Raw genomic sequence first — 24,912 nt, forward strand, 5'->3', positions numbered from 1 at the left:
AGGTGTTGCATACATGGCAGCTTGGCGAACTCCCCAGACAAACATGCTAAGCAACAACGCCTGTGATTGGAGCATTCATATTTGACAGATAAACTAAAATTTCAGAGAGAATGCAAGCTTGCAATGGGGATTTCAGCTTCTTACAAACTTTAGCTGCAAGTACACAGAGGTGTTTAACTGTTGTAATGAAACACCATAGCTATGCTAATCTTGACCGTGAAAGCTTTACCTTAAACTGGCCAGGTTTTAAAGACAACGTGAAAGGAAAATTAAAATGTGATGTGATGTATTTCCTGGTGAAACTGCATATTTGGGCAGGTGGTGATTTAATTGATTTGTAAAAAGTGGGTGGTCCAAAAGTCAGACATAGATCTGAATGATTCTGCTGGAAGAATGAGATCATCTGAAGTGTATATAGATTTTTCTGTTCTTTGAGGTACAGGGCATATTTTTCATGTGAAATTACAGACATCAGGCTAATGAGCAAATGTCATTTTGTCAGCGTGGACCGTTAGCAAAACTGCCATGCAAATTTAAATAATAAAACGGTGTACTGTCCAGTTGCCTGATGGCTTTCTGCTGTTTGGTATTTAGATCAGTTTCTGTCTGCCGTATTAGGTAGTGATGTAAAGAATAAAGATCACACTACAGCCAGTCAGCGAGTCTGATTTCATAGCGTGAAAAGCGCAGGGATCTGGTAGTCCGGAAAACCGTGACGTGTTTTTATGACTGACAGTAAAACATAAGTCTGGTTGGTTCTGTGGTGATGTAGTCTATAGGCAACTGACACACAAGATACAAAGCCTCAATCACTGGATTAAGGCTCTAGCCTGCAGTCAGTCGTGCTGCCCTATTTCCTGGCTCGCTCATTATTGAAGGTGTTTTCACTATAGAGTTAGAGAGTGAGTGAGTGAGTGAGTGGGCTTTCACAGTTGTCTGTTTAACATGTTTGTTCCATCATGGAGTTACCAATACGGATTCTAAAACGGGAAACAATGAGTAGCTAGCAGTGTACACACCACGTAAAAACTGTATATGTATATTTTTTGTTCTGTTTGACTATATATACATTTTAAAAGATTTCAAAGTAGCACTAGTAGTGGTAGCTACTGCTGAGTATTGCTCCATGAGGAGTGCAGCAAGGTCAATTGAATAAATGATTGATTAAAACAATGAGCTCCATGGCAGCACCTCATTTTTAGCACCTCAGTCATTTTTAACTGGTAATAAAGCTCCAAAGTCGGCTAAAATGCCCAAATTCCGCAGCCTCTTTCTCGGGCAGCATAGATCACAGAAGCATGGGGCTGATCTCGTTTGAAAGTTAATGAAGATTGCTTTTTTATGTTTATAGTGTGGCACGTGTCTGTCGTTGTGATCCGGTGCACTGTCGAGCACTTCACAAATGCAGATGAGCCTCGTTTTGGTAATGGCGCAGGCTTTCCATGAAAGAACGCAATCATGTGACTAGTGCAATTACTCTATCTTTTAACTCGATGGTTTTTACTCTCTGATAGCTGGGAGTGCAGGAGGGGGAGGTGAAACATGACATGAAATTATTGGTTATAAGAGCAGTTGAGGTTAAAAGTCTTGCTCAAGGGTCAAACAGTGGAAGCTTGGCAATGCTGGGATTTAAACTCACGACCTTTCAATCACTAGCACAATGCCTTAACCATTAAGCCCTGACTTCTCTTAAAAATACTGTGGCTCTGGTTTTGTGGGACATAAAACTGGTTAAATTGTGACTTTTGATCCAAATCTGTTCAGCCTTGTATAAGATGAGCCATTGTTCCTACTTCTGTGTGAAGAGAGTGGATTATCAGGTGACTCATGTTACCCTGGCGGCTGTACAGTGTAGTCCTTTGTGTTTGCGTCTGTAGAAGTTAATTGCATCTTGGTTTGCATTTAACTGAAGGTTTTGCCCAGAGCCATTCTTAAACAGGGACGGCGCATTTGGAGCATGGTGGTGTTAAATGCTTTGCCTGAGGGGACAGTGGCATTAGTCAAGAGCTGAATTGGAATCTGTGTCTCCTTGAGATGAGGTAGGAGACAGTACCTTAATTTTCACATAAAAAAGTACACAATTTGCCATCACAGTCATCTTGGGACACACCGCTGTTGTTTCAACATGTAGTAACATTGTTGTGTTACTACATGTTATGTTACATTGTCGTGTTGTTCTAACATTTTAGCCTGATCGTCTTGAGTTCAGTAATGCCTGGATATCGTATGTTCATTGTGCAATCTGATTGGTTAATTGATTTTTAGCGGAACAAAGACAATAATTGATTTTGGGCGGAACAAAGCTAGAGAAATGGCATGTTTTGCAAAATGATTACAGATTATGTTGTGTCTTATCTGTGATAGTTTATGTCCAGAAACTATTGTTTGGCGGCTTGAAAAACATCTGTAGGTTACCTTGTTGGGTGTCTATCTGGTGTGGCCAGCAAACTTACAGTAGTTCACAATTTAGATCAGTGTATCACTTGCCGAATACTCGCTGAATTGTTAGGAAGGAGTCTCCAGTGTCTTTGTGTGTGTGTATATATGTAGATGTATACATACATTTTTATATATATATATATATAAATATATATATATATATATATATATATATATATATATATATATATATATATATATATATATGTGTGTATGTATATAAAATTTTCCAATAACAGCACACCCCAAGCATTTTATTATTTACATATTGCATTGTCACTTACTACCTGGCAACCAAAAAACCCTGCTTGTTTTTTGCCTTTCTGTGCCATCCCCTTATAACTGTTATAAACATTTAGAGTGGTCTCAGGAAGTTGCATAGTAGTTAGGAGAAGTCTGGAGGAGAGCTATAAGGAGGAAAGTAAAGGGGATTTCCAAGGTGAGGTAAAAAAGCAAGGACACAGTCATGAGTGAAGATATTTCTGCAGGAAACTAGAGAATGGAGGCTCACAGGAAAGAGCTGCACGGTGACATTGTGTGCAGGGATTTAATGCTCTCCTGCTGAGGCAAAAACAATAGATGTGTCAAGCTGGTTTGCAGCAGCACTCGAGGTGTTTGAAAGGAAAGTGTGCATGGCAATACAATTCTTCTCATTGCCACAAAACCTGGATGTTACATAAAAGGAAAAAAAAATTATACTAGAAGGATTAGATGATGAACCTGCACTTCTTAAGAGATTCAAGTCTAGAAAAGTCTCAGTAGAGACTCAAGTTACAACAACTATGGTTTAGGTGTAGCATTTATGATTTTTGAATCTCCACAAATGGCTGACACCCGAAAACTACACTTGTATGCGTTTTCAGATAAACTAACAGACAGGCCAAAGGAGAATAAAATTCACCCAGTGGAAAAGCCAGTTCACTGAAGGGGAAAGGACGCAGGATATAAAAGACAGACTTTCCCTTCATGGAAAAGTTTGTTTTTCTGAAATATAATCTGTGCCTCAAATTGCATACTATGCACTATATACTGTAGATTGTGTCCTTGAGTACATATTACCTAATGTTTTGTAGAGTAGTAATATCTGAAATCAAACACTAACATTTTGTAAACAGAAATGACAAATAGTTGTCTGTCCTCAAACTCCACCAAAACAACCTCCTCAGGAACAACCACTGCTTTTAAACCCAGTTTTAAAAGTTTAAACCTTTTGTTTTTCAGTTACATCTATGATTAAGCACAATTGTCTGTCACTGAGCTGTTTTTTTTTGTTTTTTTTTTTGGAAAATTTAAACCTCAGCACTCTTAATAGCTCCACCCCTTTTGCTACTACTTTTACGACTAGCAGACTGTGACCTCCGAGTTCAAAAGGTCAAAAAGTATCCAACATTCCACACTTAATTTTTCAACTGTTGTAATGTATTTATAATACAATATATAGCACTGAATTTCTCTGTTTGAAAACACTTTCATACTAAAAGTACACGAAATGCATAATATTTGAGACTTCGTGTCAGTTTTATACACAGTAATTAGACACGCAAAATCCCGTCACATCCTCCTGATGGTAGGTGTGTGTTCATAGGTCATAGAGCAAAAACTCAAATCACATCCTTGTTTTATATATATATAAACAGTCAATTTGAATGCTTTTGTTTAAGCTAGTCTCTGGAACATAGTTATTTTTAAAAAATGTTATTCATATTGATTAGAGAAATGATACTCTTAGTAAATATTTAAATGTGTCTCCATCACTATGTTTTATTATTTATTGGAGAGCACTAATTAAACAGAACAGGCAGGCCATTCTTTTGTATCGTTGCATGAATCTGTCAATAAATCTCTGCAAGTCAGCAGAAATAATTTCCATCTAGGATTGAATTGCGTCTGCAGACTGGTCACATTAATATGATCTCTCCCACCTGCATCTCTTAGTATTTTCCACATTAAGTGGTTGCATTTTATTGGGAATGTTTGCTTGCCAGACATGCCATGCTGTGCTGAAAGAGGCTGAGGTCTGTTTATGAGTCTGAACGTTGGTTTAATTTTATGTCCTGATTTTTTTTAAGAGTCATTTTTTTAATTATTGCTTCCAGTAACCCTTGATCTGTTAATGTTGTTAGTTATTAGTAGCCAGTTTATTTTTTCCTGCCTGTTGGTTGCTGAGGTTTTGGTCTTGGTAATGGTAGAACACCACAGGTGAACCCGAGAATGTAGAAATGTAGAAATGCACAGTGCCAGGTTCGGAGGAAAGATGGCACAGCACTAACACCAAAACTTAGTTGCAGCTGTGAAGCATGGTGGAGGGAGCACCATGGTTTGAGGCTTCTTTTTACAGGAGAAAATCAGGGTAACAATGCATAACCTGGAATGTAGAGGAGCGAAAAACTAAGTAAATCAACAATAGAAACATTTACAAAGTACAAAATTGGTGTTTTCATATGGCCAAGTCAGAATCCAGACTTTAACTCAACTGAGATGTAAGAAATCCCAGAAGTCTTGATGAACTGAAGTTTTGTAAGGAGGAATGATCTAAAATTTCTCCTCAATGCTGTGCAAGCTACAGGAACTGTTTGATAGAGGTTATTGGTATTACACTTTCTTTCCTGTCATGGTATTACTTGTTCGCTTACAACTTGTCATAACAAAAAGGGTGGGATCTTGTTAATGAGATGGTTAAGGACAATTGCTTTCCATGACAATTTTGGGATTTGAAGTTGGAGATATTTACTACTTATTGTAATTTTTATGTTGTATGTGTTATAAATTGCACTCATGACCACTTATCATTATTTTTGTTGTGCCTGTTGCACAACAAAAATTTTATTCACTCGCTTGCTTACCTTGCTCATCTGTTGAGTATGAACACTGAAATCAGTGATCTGGATAACCTGAACACCACTTTCTCCAAGAAGGCTGAATACCCTGAAATGCTATTTGGTGCATACGCACAAATAGCACTCTGTGTTCCTCCCTGAGACATGAAACCTCATCGAGGCAACCCTGTTGTCCACTGGGAAAAACTCCAACTGCGAGGTCCTCAGCCTGGGAGTGGTGAGTATTCCCACACCCTCCTGTGGCATATCTCCTGTGGGAACTCCAGAATAGGATAAAGTTCAAGAGGTTTGGTATCAGAGCCTGTACTGTGCATGGATGTAAAGCCAACTATGTCGTGTCCTTTCCATCTCACACATTCATGCTTTCCCTGCCAGCAAAATTCCATGTTCCCTAACTCACATTTCCATTTCAAAGGTCTAGTCCTTCTAAGATGGTCCACGCCTGCCGCCTAACTAGCATTGCACCTGACCCCCACCCTTTATCTTGCAGATGTTGAGCCCAGAACAAGGCTCCATATCCCTATTGTGGGTTGAGCCCAACTTAATAATTTAGGTGGTCTGGTCACCAGGTGCTTGCCGGTGGACACTAACCCCAGTCCTGGCTCCAGGGATCAGTCCTGGTATCCTTGACCAGGGCAGGATACACAAAAAACATGTTTACTGTTTACCAAGTCTGACTCTAGAGTACAGAAAGGGTTAACCGAAATGTTTTTTTGTGGGTCATGTTATCTGTGGGCTACTCTAAATATGCCTACAGCTGCAATGCACGTATGACAGTGGTTACAGAGAATAGTTTTTTTTTAAAAATCAGAACATGTATCCATCTGTGCATCCATTTATCTATCCACCCAGTTTATTCATTTATACACTCATCCATCCATCTATCTAGTTTTGTAATTTATTTATACATCCATCCATCCATACACTTTTATCATTTATCCATCCATCTATCCATCCATCCCGTTTTGTCATTCATCAATCCATCTGTCCATCCATCTGTCCATCCTTTTTTAACATCTATCCATCCATCCAGTTTTGTCATTCATCAATCCATCTGTCCATCCATCTGTCCATCCTTTTTTATTATCCATCCATCCATCCATCCATCCAGTTTTATCATTTGTATAAAACTGAATGCAATTGATTTAATATTTGTTATAGGCGCTTGGTGGAAGGTTTGCTAATTTGGTCCGAGTCTCTACTTCACATTGTGTAACTGTGTCCCTGTTCATAACAAAATGCTCAGATTATGAATATTCTCTTTAAATCATCTTTACTGTCACTGATCTTGATGAGACAGACGAGTCATCGCTGCTCGGATCTTGACTCTGGATGAACAGATGAGGAGCTACACTCTGAATTAAAGATAGAGGTCCTAAAAGAGAGACAGAGAGCCAGAGCCAGAGATGATCGATGGTGTCTGGCAACTTTAGTGTCTGTTTGCAGATCAGCATTCGGCCCTGACGCATCGAAAAACAGTGTCTGCGTCGGCATTACTGGGCTATTTTTGTGCAGGGCAGACTTCGAGCGTGTGGTGTTCTTCTGAGAAAAGCACTCGTTGTTAAGTAAACACAGCAGAAACAATACTCCACCTGTCCTGCACCTGTGCTAGCAAAAGAACACAGGTGCATGTCTAGTCATGTGTGTGTTGCCCAACTGGTTGTTCAGAGTAGTAAAGTGATATCAGTTTATATATAAACAAATGTGGGTTTAATAGACAGTTCCAGTAGTCTGTAGTAGGCTTGTTTATAATATATTGCATATCTTGTATGTGTGTGTGTGTGTGTGTGTGTATATATGTATATATATATATATATATATATATATATATATATATATATATATGTATATATATATATATATATATATATATATATATATATATATATATATATATATATATATATATATATATATATATTAGTACCTTCATGTCCCACTTTATAATGGTGCATGTATTAAAACTGGAAGTGTTAGAGGAAGACATCAACAAAAATGTTATGTAAGGAATAAATCACGTCATGGTGTGCTGTTAGAGGAAAGTTTTTGCATATCACAGTGTTTTATTCCAGCAATTTGCCAACAGTTAAACTTTTTTGTTTATGAAAGAACAGCAAGTCATACTTTTTATCCATTTATAGTTATATTTAATGGTATGGAATGTCTGTCTATAAAACTTTCATTTATAGAAGCTTTAAGCAGTCATTTCCTCAATGACCTCTTTTTTTTTTAAACTCTTTCTTGAAGTTAATAAGACAAAACTGCAGCTTGTCATGTTACTGAGAAACTGGAAAGTGCAAAGTCATCTGTTCCGAAGACTCTCCCATGGCAGGAAAAGTTCCTGACTGTTACAAAGTTCTGACACTGGAGACTCCTTCCATACATGTTAAATAAACTTACGGGATACATCACCATATGAATAATTCTTTGTTTTAATTTGTGTTTTTAAAATATGTTTTTTATTATTAGGTTAAAATTATGTAAAGCATCCTTGTGAATGAGTTGTTACTATAAATACAGTATACAGTATATTACGTATTAGAACGAGAGCATTAGTATAAGCATTAGTATAAACCTGAGCATTAGTGTATAAACCACACACACACACACACACTTACACTTGAATGTATTGGGTAAACGCTGACTCTTATTGTCCCAACAGCAGGCCACTGGGGATATCTGACTAGTGATACTGCAGTGCCTTGTTGCCAGGTCCATGGTTTTTCTACTTCTGCTCAAGTGTGCATGTAAAAAAAAAAAAAAAAAAGTCATGGCAGAAGATTTCTCAAACTGTGCTTTTGGTGATTTAAAAACAAATAGTGTCTGAACTGCATTAGAATATAAAATAACATGCCTGTTTCTAAGCAGTAGGGCTGTTACAGTGTGACAGTTTAACAGTTAGTGACAGTACATGATTGGACAGTTAGCTCAATGTTGACTTTTTCCAAATACAAATTAAAACATGTTTCCGTCTATTACCATCTGCCCTTTCATTTTTTTTTTTTTTTTTTTTACTCAGTTAAATTATTCCTTACTCCGGTGGTTCTTTTGTGTCCAGCTGTGATTCCCTAAAATTTGCACCATCCCCTCCCTCTGGACTTGCCTCATCCTAAAGCATACTACACCAACCTCCGTTTCTCTGTATAGGGGATTTGGACTGCACTGACAACCCTTTGGCTGTGTAATCTGCTACTGATGTAAATACGTTACATTGCTACCTCTGCTGCCATTCCTAGCATGTTCCTAAATTTATTATACACAATGGCTTTCAAACTCAGAAGAACATGGCATTGATGACTACAACTAAACCAGACAACTGTCTACTTTTGGCTAAGCAGTGCTGCATAGTGCTGCATAGTGCTGCACTACTTCATTTTTTTTTCACTCTACAAGTCACTCTTCCCGTCTCTCTTTCAGCATATAACGACAGCATGATAAATACTGACACTTTACAAGATTTTATAGAAAACCCATTTTCAAAAATACCTTTCCTAAGAAAGAACAGTTTGGAGATTTGAGATTTTTGTTATGTATACAAGGATGTGCAAAGAGACTTTTATATAAAGATTTCATCATAATTTTTTTTTATTATTATTTTTCTCCATCAGCTTGTGTGTCATAAAATGGTTTATTAATACCGTGGTATCATGATACTGATATATTTCGGCTAGGTTATCATCCCTACTAGGTAGCTAGGAAACAATTTTAAACTTCGACTTGAAACATACCTTACATATTTTTACGAATGTGTATGCTTTGAACTAAGCAAAATAGATTCCATGTGTCATTTTCATTTATAAATGTCATTGTAAAATTTCTGACATAAGCATAAGCTGAATTCTGAGCAATGCAGCAACTGTCATGGCAGACCGTCTAAGCTAACGCATACATACTACGACAGTTTTTCCTCTGACAGAGATTCAGCAGCCTCACACTCCACCTACTGTGTAGTCGTTTCTTTTTTGCGTATGCAACAAGTCTAGCTGCACACACTCCTTTCACTCCTTTCACCATGTTTATTGTTGTTGTTTATAGTTAAAGACACTCTATCACCCTCTCGAGTACTTTATAACCGGCACAGTAACGTAAGAAGGCACGTTGAGTATGTACAACAGGAAAGCGTGTTAGCATTGTTGTTTGCGTTTGGCCGGTAACTTGTGGACAACACTGACCTGACTGTTTAACCAGCACAATTTTTGTGCAGATCTGTGGCTTATCTAAAAGCTTTTAGGAACCAGTCCAACTTTACGAGAAACTCAGGCATTCACAGGAAGTGTTCTTTCACCATTGCTTCCAAAACAAACCTGGGGTTTCCTAGAGAAAGGAAAAGCGGCCCATTGTTCTCACTGAATGTTGCTATTGGCTAATAAACAGGAAATGGTTGGGGTTATCTCTGTGGCCATTGGTGCTTTTCCATCAGTGGCCTCTCGAGAAATGAAGAAAATGTGAAGAAGCCGGTGGATTGTTTTGTTTTTGTTTCCCAGAAGCCTGAAGAGAGAAGCACTTTATTTGTAATTAGTCATTTTTTTCAAGTTTTTAATGGATGGAAATACTGGAAGAGGAAGATTTATTTTGTCTCGTATGAAATGGATCTTCATTATGATTGTAAGAAACTAAAAGCTGCCTAATCGGGTCTTTAACGTTACTGTATTTTCATGCGAACATTTTGGAGTCGAGTACATTCCCTGGAGATGGAGCGTTTTTAACACTTAGCTTCTTGAAGGCATGTCAAGAATAATCTCTAGTGATGACAGAAAAAGGAGCTAGATACTTGATAAGACTTGATAAGTGCAGGTTGGTGTTGCCATTTTGCTGATAAAGGAGTTTTGATGCAGAAGAAAGTAATTTGGGCTAAGCTGGAATTTCTTACAAGCTGGAATTTCAATAGTTTGATTTTTGGTTGAAATTACAGGCTATGTTGGGGAAGTTGATATGACAAATATTATATTGCAGTATATATTGACATTGTATGCATAGTATACACAATTTGTACCTTGATTTATAGATTTTGTTAACAAAGCTCCAACAAATGTTAAAAAATATATAGGGCACTTTCACACTTTTTCACACGTTTTCCCAAAAATAGCCATGTTATTACTTATTACTTGGAATATTGGAATATTGTCAATGAAATATTTTGATTCAATGTGTCATAAACTAGTCTTATTAGTGGGCAAATATAACATTTATAGACATTTTTCACCTGCATTTCGTATTACATTCGTATTCGTTTGTTTTTCTCATTTCCGCCCAAACTTGCAACCTGATTGGTCAGGAGGTGAAAAGGCTTTTCTTTTCTTTTAAACATTCTGACACAATGACACAATCATTGTGAGAATCATGTTTTTGAAAGTTATCAGAGGTTTTTTTGAAACAGTGGTGAGTAAACATGGTGGTCTCTCTTTCTAAATGTGGCTGGTTCTTGGCTGCATTTTATTTATAGTGACGGAAAAATACCAGACTCTCTAGCAAAAGCTAGAACGAAACTCAAAAAAGTGTCATGATCTTACTGTATCATGTTGTCACATGACCCATTGTGATTGTTTGAGTTGGACTGTAACAACATTTCTGTGTTCTTGTGCAGAAGTGGCTCTGAAGGTCCACCTGAGTGACGCCAACACTCACCAACCTCTCTCCGATGCCACCGTGGAGGTCTTCGCCAATCACACCCCTGTCGCTAGGGAGACCTCCGGCAGCGACGGCAACATCTTCATCAGGTTCCCGTATCGCCTCGGTGACCTGCTTGTCATCACAGCTACCAAGCGCGGCTATGTCCCTAACTCCACCCCATGGAGACCAGCCAGGCTGCCTGGTATGATCTAATTTGCTTGGATTGAATGTTTGCCTTCTTGTTCCTTGTTTCGCTCAGATCCCGTTAGTGAGATTAGCTGTTCAGAGTCTTTGCAGTGATAAACGTGAAGGCTAATGGACCACCTGCGTCGACTCCCTGGAGAGAATCAGGAAGGGGAATAAAGGAAGGGAGGAGATGATGGGGCATGGCTAAAAGGATTTGTCTTATTAACTTCAATACTTGTTAAACATAACTATAAATGGATAAAAAGTATGATGTTATTTAGTAAATAAAAAATTGTTGGTGTTGGCAAATCACTGTGGTATAAGTGGAACATAACGCTTCGGGACATGCAGTTATATATATTTATAATACAAACTTCAGGGTGTTAACAGTAACTCTGCTTTGTGTTGGACTGCATCACACCACCCTGTCGCTGATTATTTTCCTGTAACAGCATGCCCCCATTGTGGGTTTTTTCTAGATCTTCTTTGTGAATATTGTTGGGGGCAAATATGAACACATGGGATTGAACATGTAATGACAAACATGACCGTGTGTGTGTGTGTGTGTGTGTGTGTGTGTGTGTGTGTGTGTGTGTGTGTGTGTGTGGGAACACTATAGTTTTCTCATCGCTGAGCCTGGATCTGCTTCCTGAGAGAGCTGCTACTTTAATAGTGTATGATGACGAGGTTCAAATCGTCTCTGGATACCAAGGTAAGAAAACAATGTGTGTCTGTGTGTGTCTGTGTGTATGAGAGAGAGAAAGAGACTCTATCTAATCAAATCCACTTCTTTTCATTTTCGATTCTCAAACAAGAGAATACCTTCTTGTATTCAGAGGAAAATCGAATGTGATTCTATCTATCATCAGAACTCACTCTCACCACTCTTAACAACCATGGCGAGCAGAAAAGCATCTCAGAATACACAGCATATCAGTGGGCTACAACAACAGAAGACCGCATCAGGTTCCACTCCACTTAGCCAAGAACAGGACTCTGAGGCTACAGTGGGCACAGGCTCAATTAAACACACACACAAACACACACACACACACAAATATGCTTCTCAAGGGAACAGGAGTGTCTTAATGAGCTGACACTGACAGAGAAGAGATTGGACTGTGGCCATACAGTAGCAGGCCATTTGGGTAGGACAAATCATGTGTCCTCTTAAAAGCACAGGTGTGTGTATGTGTGTGTGTATGAGAGAGAGTGATAAGTGATGTCCCTATTTAAAATGCTCATCTAGCTCTAAAAATTGTTTATGGGTCTACATGGCTCTCGTGTTTTCATGCTAATTAGAAGCTTTTTTGTGTGTGTGTGTGTGTGTGTGTGTGTCTGTGTAAAGAGATTGATGTGCCTTAGGGAGCCGTAGAGTTCTGTTTTTATTCACTCAGCTTCACCTAACCCCTTTCCCTCAAAGCACACACACACACACACACACACACACACACACACACTTCACAGGGTGGAACTGTAGCCTCGTAGTTATAACCTTACATAAGGGAACAATAATCGTACAAATACACACACACACACACACACACACACACACAAAACTATGAGAGACTTCACCCCATCTGCTGCAGTATTCTGGCACAGCAAGAGGCACCTCCCCTCTTGTTATATATACACACACACACACACACACACACACTCGTTATACACACACACACACACACACACACACACACTCACTTGTATTCACACACCTGCCTGCCAGCATATTTTTCTCCAATACAGAATCTTGTTACACTGCTGACAAAGCTGTGTGTTGTGTGTGTGTGTGTGTGTGTGTGTGTGTGTGTGTGTGTGTGTGTGTGAGTGATGCTGAGAGCATCCCAGGGAAATAGTGAAGGAAAGGAAGAGGGGGAAATAAACACTAAAAGAGGGAGGGGAGAAATGAAGGAAGTGCTCCTTGGGGATCTCTCTGACAGACAGATATATGAGGAGCTGGATATGGCACGACTTTAATGGCAGATGGTGTGTGTGTGTGTGTTTGCGTGACTGTGGTGTGTGGATACTGCACCGGCGTTTAAGGCGCTTTAAGGATCTCTAATCTGTTCATCAGAGTACTTTGGATTGGCTCCAAGGCATGTGATGATGGAAAGAGCGAAATGGAGTGTGAGTGTGTAAGAGCACCTGGTTGTGTTGTGCTGCAGTGTAGAAGTGTGCTGTGGGGTGGCTACAACTCGCTGTCATGTCTGTGGAATGCAGACTCCCTGCAGTGGAAACTCAATGACATCATCACTCTCCAGAACTGTACGGGAGGGCCACGGCTTCATGATTTACTGACCTACTCGATTTAGAGAGGAAGAGATAAAGACATAGAGAGAGAGAAGCTGAGCTTGACCATTTGTCTTCTATTTAGAAAAATCCCCTTTTTTTTCTCCCCAATTTGGTCACCTGCCATTTCCCACCCACCAGCCAGCTCTCCCCTATCACACAACAGCTACCACCCATTAAGAGTGAAGACTAACACATGCTTGTGTTAGGTGTGAGGCAAACGTGCTAGCCACTAAGCCACCATGCCCCCTGACATGAAATAGATTAATAAATAGTTTTTTAAATGCAAAACTACTAAAACTACTTACTGGCTGTTAGTGAGCATAAACCATGATACATATTGTGTATCATAGAAATGCCTGTGAGAATCGTGATATGATATCTGTCTCAAAATATCCGAAATGTGCATCAACGCCCACAGTGTAAAGAGAAGTTGTTTGAAACATAGAATGAATGGAAATGTATTGTGTGTGTTTTGTGTCCAGGATCGAGGCTTCAGCCGTGGGTTCAGTTCCAGAGGCGAGCTCTGAGTCTTCCTCCTAACGCCACCTACACCAACCTGACCGCCTTCCTCACTGTGACTCACTCGGGGCAGAACACACAGCACTTCCCGTACCTGCAGGGCCTCGGTTCTAACAGCACAGGTAACACTGCTCACACACACATCTCAGTACACTGTAAAACTCAACAAGCACGCTCATTTTATTAACAATATGTCAAAATCCCATGACTACTTCTATATTCCTTTCCTGAGGCAACTGCTTAAGTACACAGTGTTTACACACACATGAGATAAAGACGATCCCACTGGGAAGGAGTAAGTGGAAGAGTATAGCCTCTTATCGTCTCTAGGTTACCATGGGGACGTCATGCTGAGATGTGGCCTCGTGAGAACAGCTACAGTTCCCTTTTTCCATGTCTTGTGGCTCCTAACCAGGCCAACAAAACAAAAATAGCTAACAAAAAGTGGCTCAGTAGATACACATACAACTGTAAATCTCGCTTACTTAGGCAGCTTTATTCATCATCTGTCTGTTGTCTATTCGTACTATAATTGGCGTCTTTTACTAGGCTGCCATTAGGAAGGAATTTTGTATCGTGCAGAAGTCTGTTCACCTCATTTATGTTTATTTACATAATTTACATAATACATACTGTGCTCAGATGAACAGCAGGCATGCATTTAGGGCACTGAAACGGATTTAACCAAATGATTATAGTCTATAGAAACCAAACTGTTTTCTTAAGAATGGTGCGCTTGGACTCCAGGGTCAGTTGTAACCCCTGTCAATCATAGTGGTACTAGCCAATCGTGGGCTTCTATGAGCTCATGTATGCGGAAGGGGGCAGATTACACTTTCTTCAGAGTGTGTTTTAGGTGCCATGTGATGCAGCATGAGCAGCGGTTTAAAAAGAAGCTGTAGCTGGCTTCACGTGTCTCGGATGAAGCATGTGTTAGCCTTCACCCTCCCTGTTTAGTAACTGTTGCATGATAGGGAAGAGCAAGCTAGTCGGTAGGAATTGGCAAATGAGCAAAATGAGAGAAAATGGGGTAAAAATTCATCATGTCAACAATTACACACGTGTTTTAAATCAGTTTATGTGGAGCATCCATCATGCAAGTCTCCGTGTTAGTTGTCAGTGTAGAAACAATAACACATTAGAGCAAGCACATTAATACAAACCTTGCAGACGGGAACTACTGTCAGAGCTGCAGTTATAGAAAATTAATCACCTTCTGACCAATCAGAATTAAGAATTCAATGGCGCTGTGGGATGGTTTGAGGCCTGTACATTTTACATTAGCACTCTAATTCCAACTCTAGTTGGAATGTAATATAGAGAGAATCCTGATGGCTTGGAGTCATATTGATTGCAGATCAGCTGTTTATATTTCACCAGAACATAATTTTCAGCGAAGGTTATTTAGATCTGTGGCTTTTATAAATAATAAAGATAGTAATAATAATAATAGGAGGCTCCTTGTTGTCTAGTGTAGATGTAAAAAGGGTAACAGTAAGTCATGCATTTTTAAATGCTATCATATGTGGCTCCACTGCCATATTTGATCCATTTGATCTTCTGTATTGGTCTCGAGGGATTTAATTTGCCATTTATATTTATCGTTTTAGGATGTACCATTATCTCAATAGCTGAAAGGTATAACTATATTGTCTTGTTCTTTATCTTTATGGTTTTCCTTTCTCTCCACCCTCCTTTTGTTTCACCCATTTGTCCCTCGTCTTATTCACCCCCTGTCTTTCTCTCTCTGGTAGGCAGCGACCGCAGGTTTGAGCTGACCCCTGTAGCTGCCATCAGCGTTCACCTTTTGGGCAGCGATGGGGCGGAGCTTCATGTCAGCGAGCCAATCAGTGTGAGTGTTCCTCTCCCTGTGAATAGCGGCTTGAAGGAGAATGACCACATTCCTGCCTGGAGGTTCGATCCCAAACTCGGTGAGTTTAACACACACACACACACACACACACACACACACACGCACACACACACAGAGTGAGTGTTCTACAGAACATTATGTTGAGCTACCAGGTTACCATGCCTTGTTTGTGCCAGTCTGTGTATGTGAATAGAGGAAAGACGGAGAACTTCAGTTACCAGATTTCCTGTTCCCTTCATCTGCTAATCAGCAGGATAAGTTGTGTAAAAGGTTTTAGGGCTAGGAGCAGGATAGGAATGTTTTTGTTGATTAGAAAGGTGATTATGGATGTTCTGACTGTGGAACAAGAAGGTCAGCCAGGTCACTAGGAAGTGTTATAAACATCGTTTGAATGGTGCTTTGGCGCTTGTGCAACTCCTCCTTTGCACGCTCATACTCTCTCTCTCACACACACACACACACCACACACACTCAGAATGGGTGTGTAGTATCTTTGCAAGCTGAAGCACCCTATTCATCACTCTATACTATAAACAGTTACACTAGTAATGAACATGTGCTGAAATTCTGGATTTAGTCTCTCTCTCTCTCTCTCTCTCTTGTTGTAAGTATTATTTTTTAGTTGTTATTGTAGTTTTTAACTTGTTCCCAGAACACTGAAACCTTCTGTAGGTTTGAGTAGGCACCTTTGTTCAAAAGAAAAAACTTGTTAATACGCACATAATACTCAATAATCAAATGGTACAAAATAACACTGGAACTAATCATATCCGAGTCACAAGAGTTTTTCATTTTTAATCCAGCGCAAAATCGGTCAAATCTGGTCAAAGTAACCTGATACAAAAAATGCAGAACTGGTTGTTGTTTATAATTTGAGCTGTATTTCTAATATACACTCTCCAGCCACTTTATTAGGAAGACCTGCACACCTGAGCATTCATGCAGCTATCCAGTCAGCCAAAATTGTACAGATACAGGTCTTCTGTTAATGTTTGCATACGGAAAATTATGATTTCAGTGACTTTGACTTTGGCATGGTTTTTGGTGCCAGACAGGCTGGTCTGCATATTTCTGAAACTGCTGATCAACTGGGATTCACATAAACAGCCTAACAGAGTTTACACAGAATGGTGCAAAAAACAAAAAGCATCCAGTGACTGTCAGTTCTGCAGGAGGAAGGGCTTCTCTGGGCTACAGCAGCTGAAGACCACATCAGGTTCTACTTCTGTCAGCCAAAAGCAGCAATCTGAGGCTACAGTGGGCACCGAAACTGAACAGTTGAAGATGTGATAAACATCGCCTGGTCTTGTTTGTTTTTGGTGTTTTCCTTTCCCTCTCGCCTTAATTCCTCTGTCATGGAAACCACAAAATAGTCACATTGTTTAAGGCATTCATTTTCTTTTGCTTCACCTAGTCATGAAGGTAAGAGGCCTGTTACATATCCAGTGTCCTCTCTTTAGGGAAATTCAAGCTCACTGATAAGGAAATTGGACAGGGAATCATTCAGCTGTAGAGTTTCTGATCATTATCTTTGTTTGGTTATGTCATGCTCTGGTAGCAAAAGAAAATGAAGAGTTATCTTAACTGTGTTTGTTGCAAAGATATGGCTTTTTTTTTGCAAAAATGCATACAGGCTGAAGTGCTCCCATGCTCAGTGTATGTCAAAAACTTTAACATACTGTAAGCAAGAGATGTGAAACTTGGGGAAAAGATCAGCAACATGAGTGTTTGTTGATATCAAATCAAGAGAAACCTATATATCTATATATAAATGTTTACGATATATTAAGATATTTACTATAACGTAAATAGAATATAGTATACTGGACATTGTTATATTTGGTCGGTTTACCAGTGACTGAGAAATTCTTTAAATAATAACTCACACAATGCCAAAGACACACAAAGACATCAACTCTGCTGAAAATCTCTTGCACAACTTTTGCAGTTGTATAAAAGTGATGGATGCTTGGCCAGGAAAAGCTTAATTGCAATGTCTCATTGTGACATAAGTGCCCTTTACTAAACTTCTATGTAAAGCAGTTAAAATTTGGATTGTTTCTGGTTTCATATGCAAACCTAGCTCTTATAGTTTAGGCAGGCTACGTGTGATTGTAACGAAAATTCAAAAATAGACGTTAAACCATGCCATTGAAATTAGAATAATTTTGCATAGTCAAATTAATGAAGGAGATGTGTGTAAGTGTGTGCATAAATTACGTTCTCTCCTAAGTATCTACACTGAATATAGCATTTTCACAGTCTATGTTCATGCAGTGTTTCTCAATCTTTGGTGTTTTCCCTGCTGCCTTTTCACCCGATTCATTTGTAATCAGATACCAGCTGCTCCTTCACCACAGTCCAACACTGCGAAAAATGACATCTTAGCAAGGGAAAATATCTTGCATATAGTCAAATTTAGAATTTCCTATTATAAGATTACCATAAACCAAATATAAGTTTATTAAACCTTTTTTTTTATACTAATTTCAAGCTTGAAATAGTCTTGTCCTATTGGCAAATCATTTTGCTCATTTTAAGCATTTATTTCTAGTAAGAAGCAAAATGATCTGCCAATAGAATAAGAAAATGCAATGCTTGAAATGAGTAAAAATGTCTTGAAATAGGTTTAATAATCTTATATTTGGTTTATTGTATTCTAATCTTTTGATAGTAAGGAAATACTAGATAAATGTCTCGGTAAGATGTCAGTTTTTGCAGTGAAATTAATTTGTAAATTTTTCTCAGCCTAAGGTTTACAGTTTTCTCAGACTTTCACACACATTAAACTACATTTAAATGATCAGGCAGCAGTGATCCAGTCATTTCCTATAGCAGTATACAACTTTCAGCTTGCCATTTATTTATATCAGTATATCAAATAAATGGATGCAATAAATTCTTGATAAGGCACATGTCTAATAAACCCAGTCTACTCTCACGTCTTGTAGTTTATACCTGCATTTGGTTTCTATGAATCATAATAACTAAAAGTAGACATTTTCTCCGATTACAGAATTTAGGAGCAGGAAGGGACCTGATTGAATAGTCGTTGTTTATTGATTAAAACGTGTTTCAGCTGGCATTATGAACTGGAACACTGCTGCACTCTCTCACTATCTCTAATGCAGTCTGGCTATAAAATTTGATCCGGTATATACCACTGTATTTTACAAAATGTCACTCCAAACAATAAGACACACCCTTGTACCTCCTGTCTGTGAATGTTTGCTGAAAGTAATATGGAGAAACAGTGTTAAATTAGTTGCAGATAGATGAGGAAGGATGAAAGGAGGGGGAGTGTGGACAGACAGAGTGGACAACGGGGTTCTTCTGTAGTTTGGGTCGTTTGTTAGACTGTCTCTTAGCAGCCAGGAATAAACAGAGGGAGAGACAGAGGAGGGGGTGGAAAACAACAGACCCGACACTAACTCAATTTCAGCTTTCTTAGTCAGTGTTTCAGTTTTAAGCTCTTGCCCAAGCGTTTTCACAGGAAAGAAATGCCACGAGTATCTGATTACAGCCTTTTGATCCAGACACTGACGTGCTGATGATGTAGGCAAACATGGTTAAGCTCACTGTTGGAGCATGTGAATGTAACACAATTGTATGTGATTAATGTGTCAGTTTGCGTGACATTAGGCCTTTTGTCCAGCTGGGCGTTGCTTTGTGGTCTTACTCACACTGAACCCTGAAGCCAAATTTCCATATGGGGTTGAGTGTGCTTTTACGAAGGCCTGTGCTTGATATGATTATAGACACAGTTTAATTGCCGCTCTGAAGTGTTTCATTGTCGTTCATAATTATTATAAACAATTACCTCAGAATTTAAGATGAGTAGCATTAAAGGAGCGATCTGTAATTTTTAGGTGCGCTGAAAACACTTATCCTTCCCTCCAACTGCCCCCAGTCTCTTTGCAGAGGCTACGCATACCTTGAGTTACCTTTTAAAGAAAAGAGCAGCTCTGTATTTGAATTGGGGCAGAGCTAATTTCAGGGCCAGAAAAATGTAAACAAGCCTGAAACGAAGAAACTAGCCATGGGAATATTAGAATTGAAATTTTCCTAAGGTATCTTTTTAATATTTATGTGCGTAATACACGTCTAGAAGTTACAAATTTTACCTTTAAATGTAATAAATATAAAATAGAAATATAAAATACTGCAGGCTGTTATACAGATTGGAACGTGTGAATAAGACATGTCAGCATTTCTGTGATATTTTTCCGAGCTATGATGGATACACATCTAGACATTATTTTACAGCATTTATGATACACACAGCACTAAGATAAAATACTGTAAGTATACAGATGATTGGGCTGGATATAATCTCCAGATTGTAGAAAATTAATAAATAATAAGCTCGCCCTGATCATGTACACACATGCGTTGTTGACAATAATGACTCGTTAAGACAGGTGTATATTAATGTTTGGTTTACTAAAATTGTTTTAATTGAACCACGTTTTTGCTCAGTCACATTGTTGCTACGGTTTGAATCGGCTTTTTGGATGAACATGAAACGATGCTAACTGGCAAACTCTAAATTCACATTATAAACCTGTGTGTTGGGGTTCCCTGCTTAGGTGGGTTAAGCAATGTGCTATAGAATCTCTAAATAAATACTTGTCATATCTTAGTGATTTCTTCACTAAAGTAACCATTATGCAATGGAAAATTCTAGCTCATTAAAAGCGGCACACTGCATCAGTTCAGAGCTGTAACAGCTAACAAGTCGGTAAGTACTGTTTTGACTGTAATGGATGATGTGACATCATTGTGTGAATGTGGGAAAATGGCTTCTAAATACAGTTCAACAGCAGGCTGAATGCAGCAGACAGGCCATGATTAGTTAATGTTTAAATAGTTATAATAACAGAAAGAGCCAAAGTTAATGTAAATTGTGTTTGCCCTTTCTTTAGTCCTCTCTTCCATTTCTGTCAGCAAAACTAGATATTGCAAATGCTTGCGTGGTGTTTTCTGCTGGATTGTGTATTGCAGTGTCATTGTGTGTGTGTGCGAGTGCGTGCGCGTGTGTGTGTATTGAGGGGTTGCTGAGTCGATGCAGGTCAAATGGCAATCGATAGAAACGCTGGCTGTGGTAGAAAACCACGGAAAATATGCTGCATCACTAAACCTCTTGCTCTTTCATTGTATCCCAGTGACTCTTTGTACCCAGTTAAACTGACTGTGTGTGTTCAGTCTGTAATTTTACTTCATAATTGTACTTTGTTACTATACTATACTTAGTAAGCATTTGGTATAAATTGTATACTTGTCGTCTTAGTCAATTGCATTTCCAAGAAAGAAAAATCTAAAATCAAACAAATCAACAAATCTAAAAAAAAAAAAAGGTTGTTTTTTTTCTCTCATTCAGCCAATGATTTGTGCTATATATCATTCAAATGGGCTCAGGTCAGCATCCAGTCAGGTTCATTAATGTAGAAAATGTGGATAAGTGTGAAACATGAGGTTGAGCCCCCTGACCCTACCTCGGTAAAACGTTTCAATATGCTGGACTAAGCAAAGACTCGTATAAAATGAGGCGTCTCTTTTGCCTCTCTAGAAGGCATGACCTCGATCTAATGTGAAAAAGCATGTTGAGGCAAATCACATTCTAGCTAGTGGTAAATATTGTACATGATATTTTACTTCTAATTCTAGTCATAGATATGATCAGCAAACGTAGAGATTGAACCTTTTTAGAAAAGTAATTAAAGTTAGTTTTTACATGAAAACATGACATTAATTTAAATCTCTTCAGTTGAAAACATTTACCTTTTCCTTTTTAATACTCAATACTATTATAAACTATTATATAAAAGTAGCAATTTCTTTTTACTTGAGTACCTTTTTTGGCAGGATAGGTATGATTGTAACACATTAGCTATGCTTTCACTTAAGTATAATTTCTTAGTACTTTTTCCGCTCTTGGTCTCCACCAAACATAAACTAGCTTCATCAGCTTTGTAGCTCTTGTTTAATTCTTTTCGTCATCTTTGAGATTATAATTAAATCAGTCAAGAAAGTGCCGTTTAATGTAATTATAGTTCAGTGCTTCTGCTGCCACATAGTGGTATTCCTAGTGAATTACTATAAGACTAGTACAATCATCAGCAAATTCTTGTTGATTTAATAGCATGCTAAATTCGGTATTTACTTATACTATAATTCTATAATACTATAATATAATAGTATCCCTTCAGTCCTGGCCCAGGGTTCCATTATTTATAGGTGAAAATACCTTTAAAAAGATTCAACCACAAACATTTACCATGTGAACTGTTGCAAACTCTTTACCACCACCAGAGCATATTTAGTGTTTAATGTGTGCTTGAATTCTTGACTCTGATTGGTCAGAAGGTGTTGATTCATTTTCTATAACAGCAGCTCTGATGGTAGTTCTGACTCGTTTTAAGATGATGCCATTTTTATAGCAACAGCTAATTCACAGAGGCAGATGATCCGTTTAATCTGAGATTACTAAACACTGATATGGTGAATTGTACTGTATGGACATTTATTTAACATTTACAGAAGGAGTCTCCAGTGTCAGCACTTTGTAACAGTCAGAAGTAAAGTTGAACCTTAAGTTTTCCGCCACACGACTTTGTGCTTTGTGGCTTCTCGGTAACATGAAAAACTGCTTTTTTTTTTGTCTTATTAACTTCAAGAGAAATAAAACAGTGAGACTGATGTAGGAACAACTATTTATAGCTACTATTAAATAAATAACAAGAACTAACTTATCTCACAAGAACTAACTTATCTCACAACATTAAATGTAACTAGTATTGGATAAAAAGTACAACATGTCAAACCAAATGTCAGTGTATGTAATTTGGTGAGTGTAATGATTAAAGCAAGGACTGAGCCTGTAAGATAAATCAATAGTTGATTTTCACGACAAAAGGTCTATTGATTTGAGTTTGTCAATAATGAATAACTGGATTACTTTCTTCTTAGAAGAAATGATTTGAAAAGATCTTGGTGGCACGCAATGCAACACAACACACAACACTCCTTCCTTTTGCATTCAAGTTGAAATGTGATTATATTTGTAGCTGTAAATACATTTGCAGTATTTCAATCGGTATGGAGTTGTTTTACCCCTCCAGCCTGCATGTCCCAACACTGTTTCCTCAGTGTCATTTTAACACTGGGGAACACTGTGTTAATGTTTTGTATGCAATTCTTCTTGTAATACAGGGTGTCCCAAAAGTGTCCATATATAGGGGACTATGTATGCCAGCACTACTTCGGTTGTGCCTTTGTCACTGGATGTTCGTGGACGTCTTCTTCTCAGTTGGTCCGCAGCACTTCTAGTCTTTTTGAATTTGTTAATAAGGTTGGCAGTATGTGATGGCAGTGATGTGCTTGCCATGTTTCCTGTTAAAGTCCATCGCAACCTTCCCGATCCAGCCATGAGAGTGATTTCAATACGTCTTTTGTCAAAGGCATTTTTAAAGACTGAAAATGTATGTACATATAATATATACATCTTAATATCCCCTATGGAGACCTTTGGGACACCCTGTAGTTTGAGGCCTCAATAAACTACTCTACCAAAGTAGCTTCTTAAGGTCACCAAATGATGTTTAAGATTACAGGGTGAAGAGGTGAAGAAGGTACAGGAGTTTAAGTACTTGGGGTCAACAGTCCAGAGTAATGGAGAGTGTGGGAAAGAGGTAAAGAAGCAAGTGCAGGCAGGTTGGAATGGGTGGAGAAAGGTGTCGGAAGTTCTGTGTGATAGAAAAATATCAGCGAGAATCAAGGGGAAGGTGTACAAGACAGTGGTGAGACCGGCTATGCTGTATGGTTTAGAGACAGTGTCACTGAGGAAGAGACAGGAGTCAGAGCTAGAGGTAGCAGAGCTGAAGATGTTGAGGTTCTCTTTGGGAGTGACAAGGTTGGACAGGATTAGGAACGAGTACATCAGAGGGACAGCTCATGTTGGACGTTTGGGGGACAAAGTTAGGGAGGCCAGATTAAGATGGTTTGGACATGTTCAGTGGAGGGAGAGTGAGTATATTGGTAGGAGAATGTTGGACATGGAGCTGCCAGGCAGGAGGCAAAGAGGAAGGCCAAAGAGGAGGTATATGGAGGTAATAAATGAGGATATGAAGCTAGTGGGTGCAAGTGTTGAAGTGCAGAAGATAGGGATAGGTGGAGAGTGATGATTCACTGTGGCGACCCCTGAAGGGAAAAGCCGAAAGAAGAAGAAGAAGAAGAAGAAGAAGGTCACCAAATGATGTAGATAAAAGTTGTTCATATGAAGTGTGTGTGTGTGTGTGTGTGTGTGTGTGTGTGTGTGTGTGTGTGTGTGTGTGTAGGAGCCTGGTTGAAGAGCAGTTTGGGCTACGTGCAGAGAGAAGGAGGAGGTGAGCTCATCCTTACCTATATCGCCCCTCAGCTTGGTTACTGGGTAGCAGCCATGTCTCCTATAAACACAGGTAATGCACACTTTTTCTCTGGATCTCTCAATCTCTCTGTCTCTGTCTCTGTCTCTAGCTACCAAAATTTACCAGCTAATTTACCCTTGTTGTTGAATATTTGCTAGCAGTGTTTATTTGTTTACAAACTTAACTAGCTGGCCATGTTGCTTCCTTTCATAGGTCTGTACTTTTCTTTATTGCTAACGCCAACGAGCATACTGTAGCTTTACCCTAACGTTCACACTAGCAAGCATATAGCCACGTGTAGCGACTGTTGGTGTGCTGTTGCTCAAATCGTGGCTCAAAATGCTCATTCTCTAATATTACGTGTGTGTGTTACAGGTCCTGTAGTTGCAAAGGACATCAGCACATACCACACTGTGTTCCTTTTGGCCATACTGGGAGGCATGGCCCTCATCCTGCTCTTCCTCCTCTGTCTTCTGCTCTGTTACTGCAGGTGTGTGATTTTCTGTGTGTGTTTTCTTTACTGATCTCATCCTTCATTTGGATCTTTATATTCACTGTTGTGTGTGTATCAAACACAAAGTAAGCAGTTGAGTATTATTTAGTTTTAGTAGCCCATTAAAAATTGACATTAAAAGGTATTTTGGCAGCTTATTAGCTTTATTCATTGTGTAGTATTTTGTATTATCAGCATATTTGCATTTGTAATTAATACTATTTGGTACTAGGAGCTTGTTAGCACTTCTTTATTGAGTAG

General features: G+C 38.8%; 1 protein-coding gene across 1 annotated transcript in view; it reads left to right on the forward strand.

The window, feature by feature from the left end:
* The window catches only part of fam171a1 (family with sequence similarity 171 member A1), a 34,266-nt gene that overhangs the window by 6,250 nt on the left and 3,104 nt on the right, over positions 1-24,912 (forward strand). The window contains exons 2-7 of the mRNA XM_026924452.3: positions 10,861-11,088; positions 11,692-11,784; positions 13,844-14,002; positions 15,635-15,811; positions 24,090-24,209; positions 24,534-24,648. Coding sequence (XP_026780253.3) covers positions 10,861-11,088; positions 11,692-11,784; positions 13,844-14,002; positions 15,635-15,811; positions 24,090-24,209; positions 24,534-24,648 — 892 coding nt within the window. The remainder of the gene's footprint in view (positions 1-10,860; positions 11,089-11,691; positions 11,785-13,843; positions 14,003-15,634; positions 15,812-24,089; positions 24,210-24,533; positions 24,649-24,912) is intronic.

This window comes from Pangasianodon hypophthalmus, chromosome 22 (assembly GCF_027358585.1).
Source record: "Pangasianodon hypophthalmus isolate fPanHyp1 chromosome 22, fPanHyp1.pri, whole genome shotgun sequence".
Taxonomy (NCBI): domain Eukaryota; kingdom Metazoa; phylum Chordata; class Actinopteri; order Siluriformes; family Pangasiidae; genus Pangasianodon; species Pangasianodon hypophthalmus.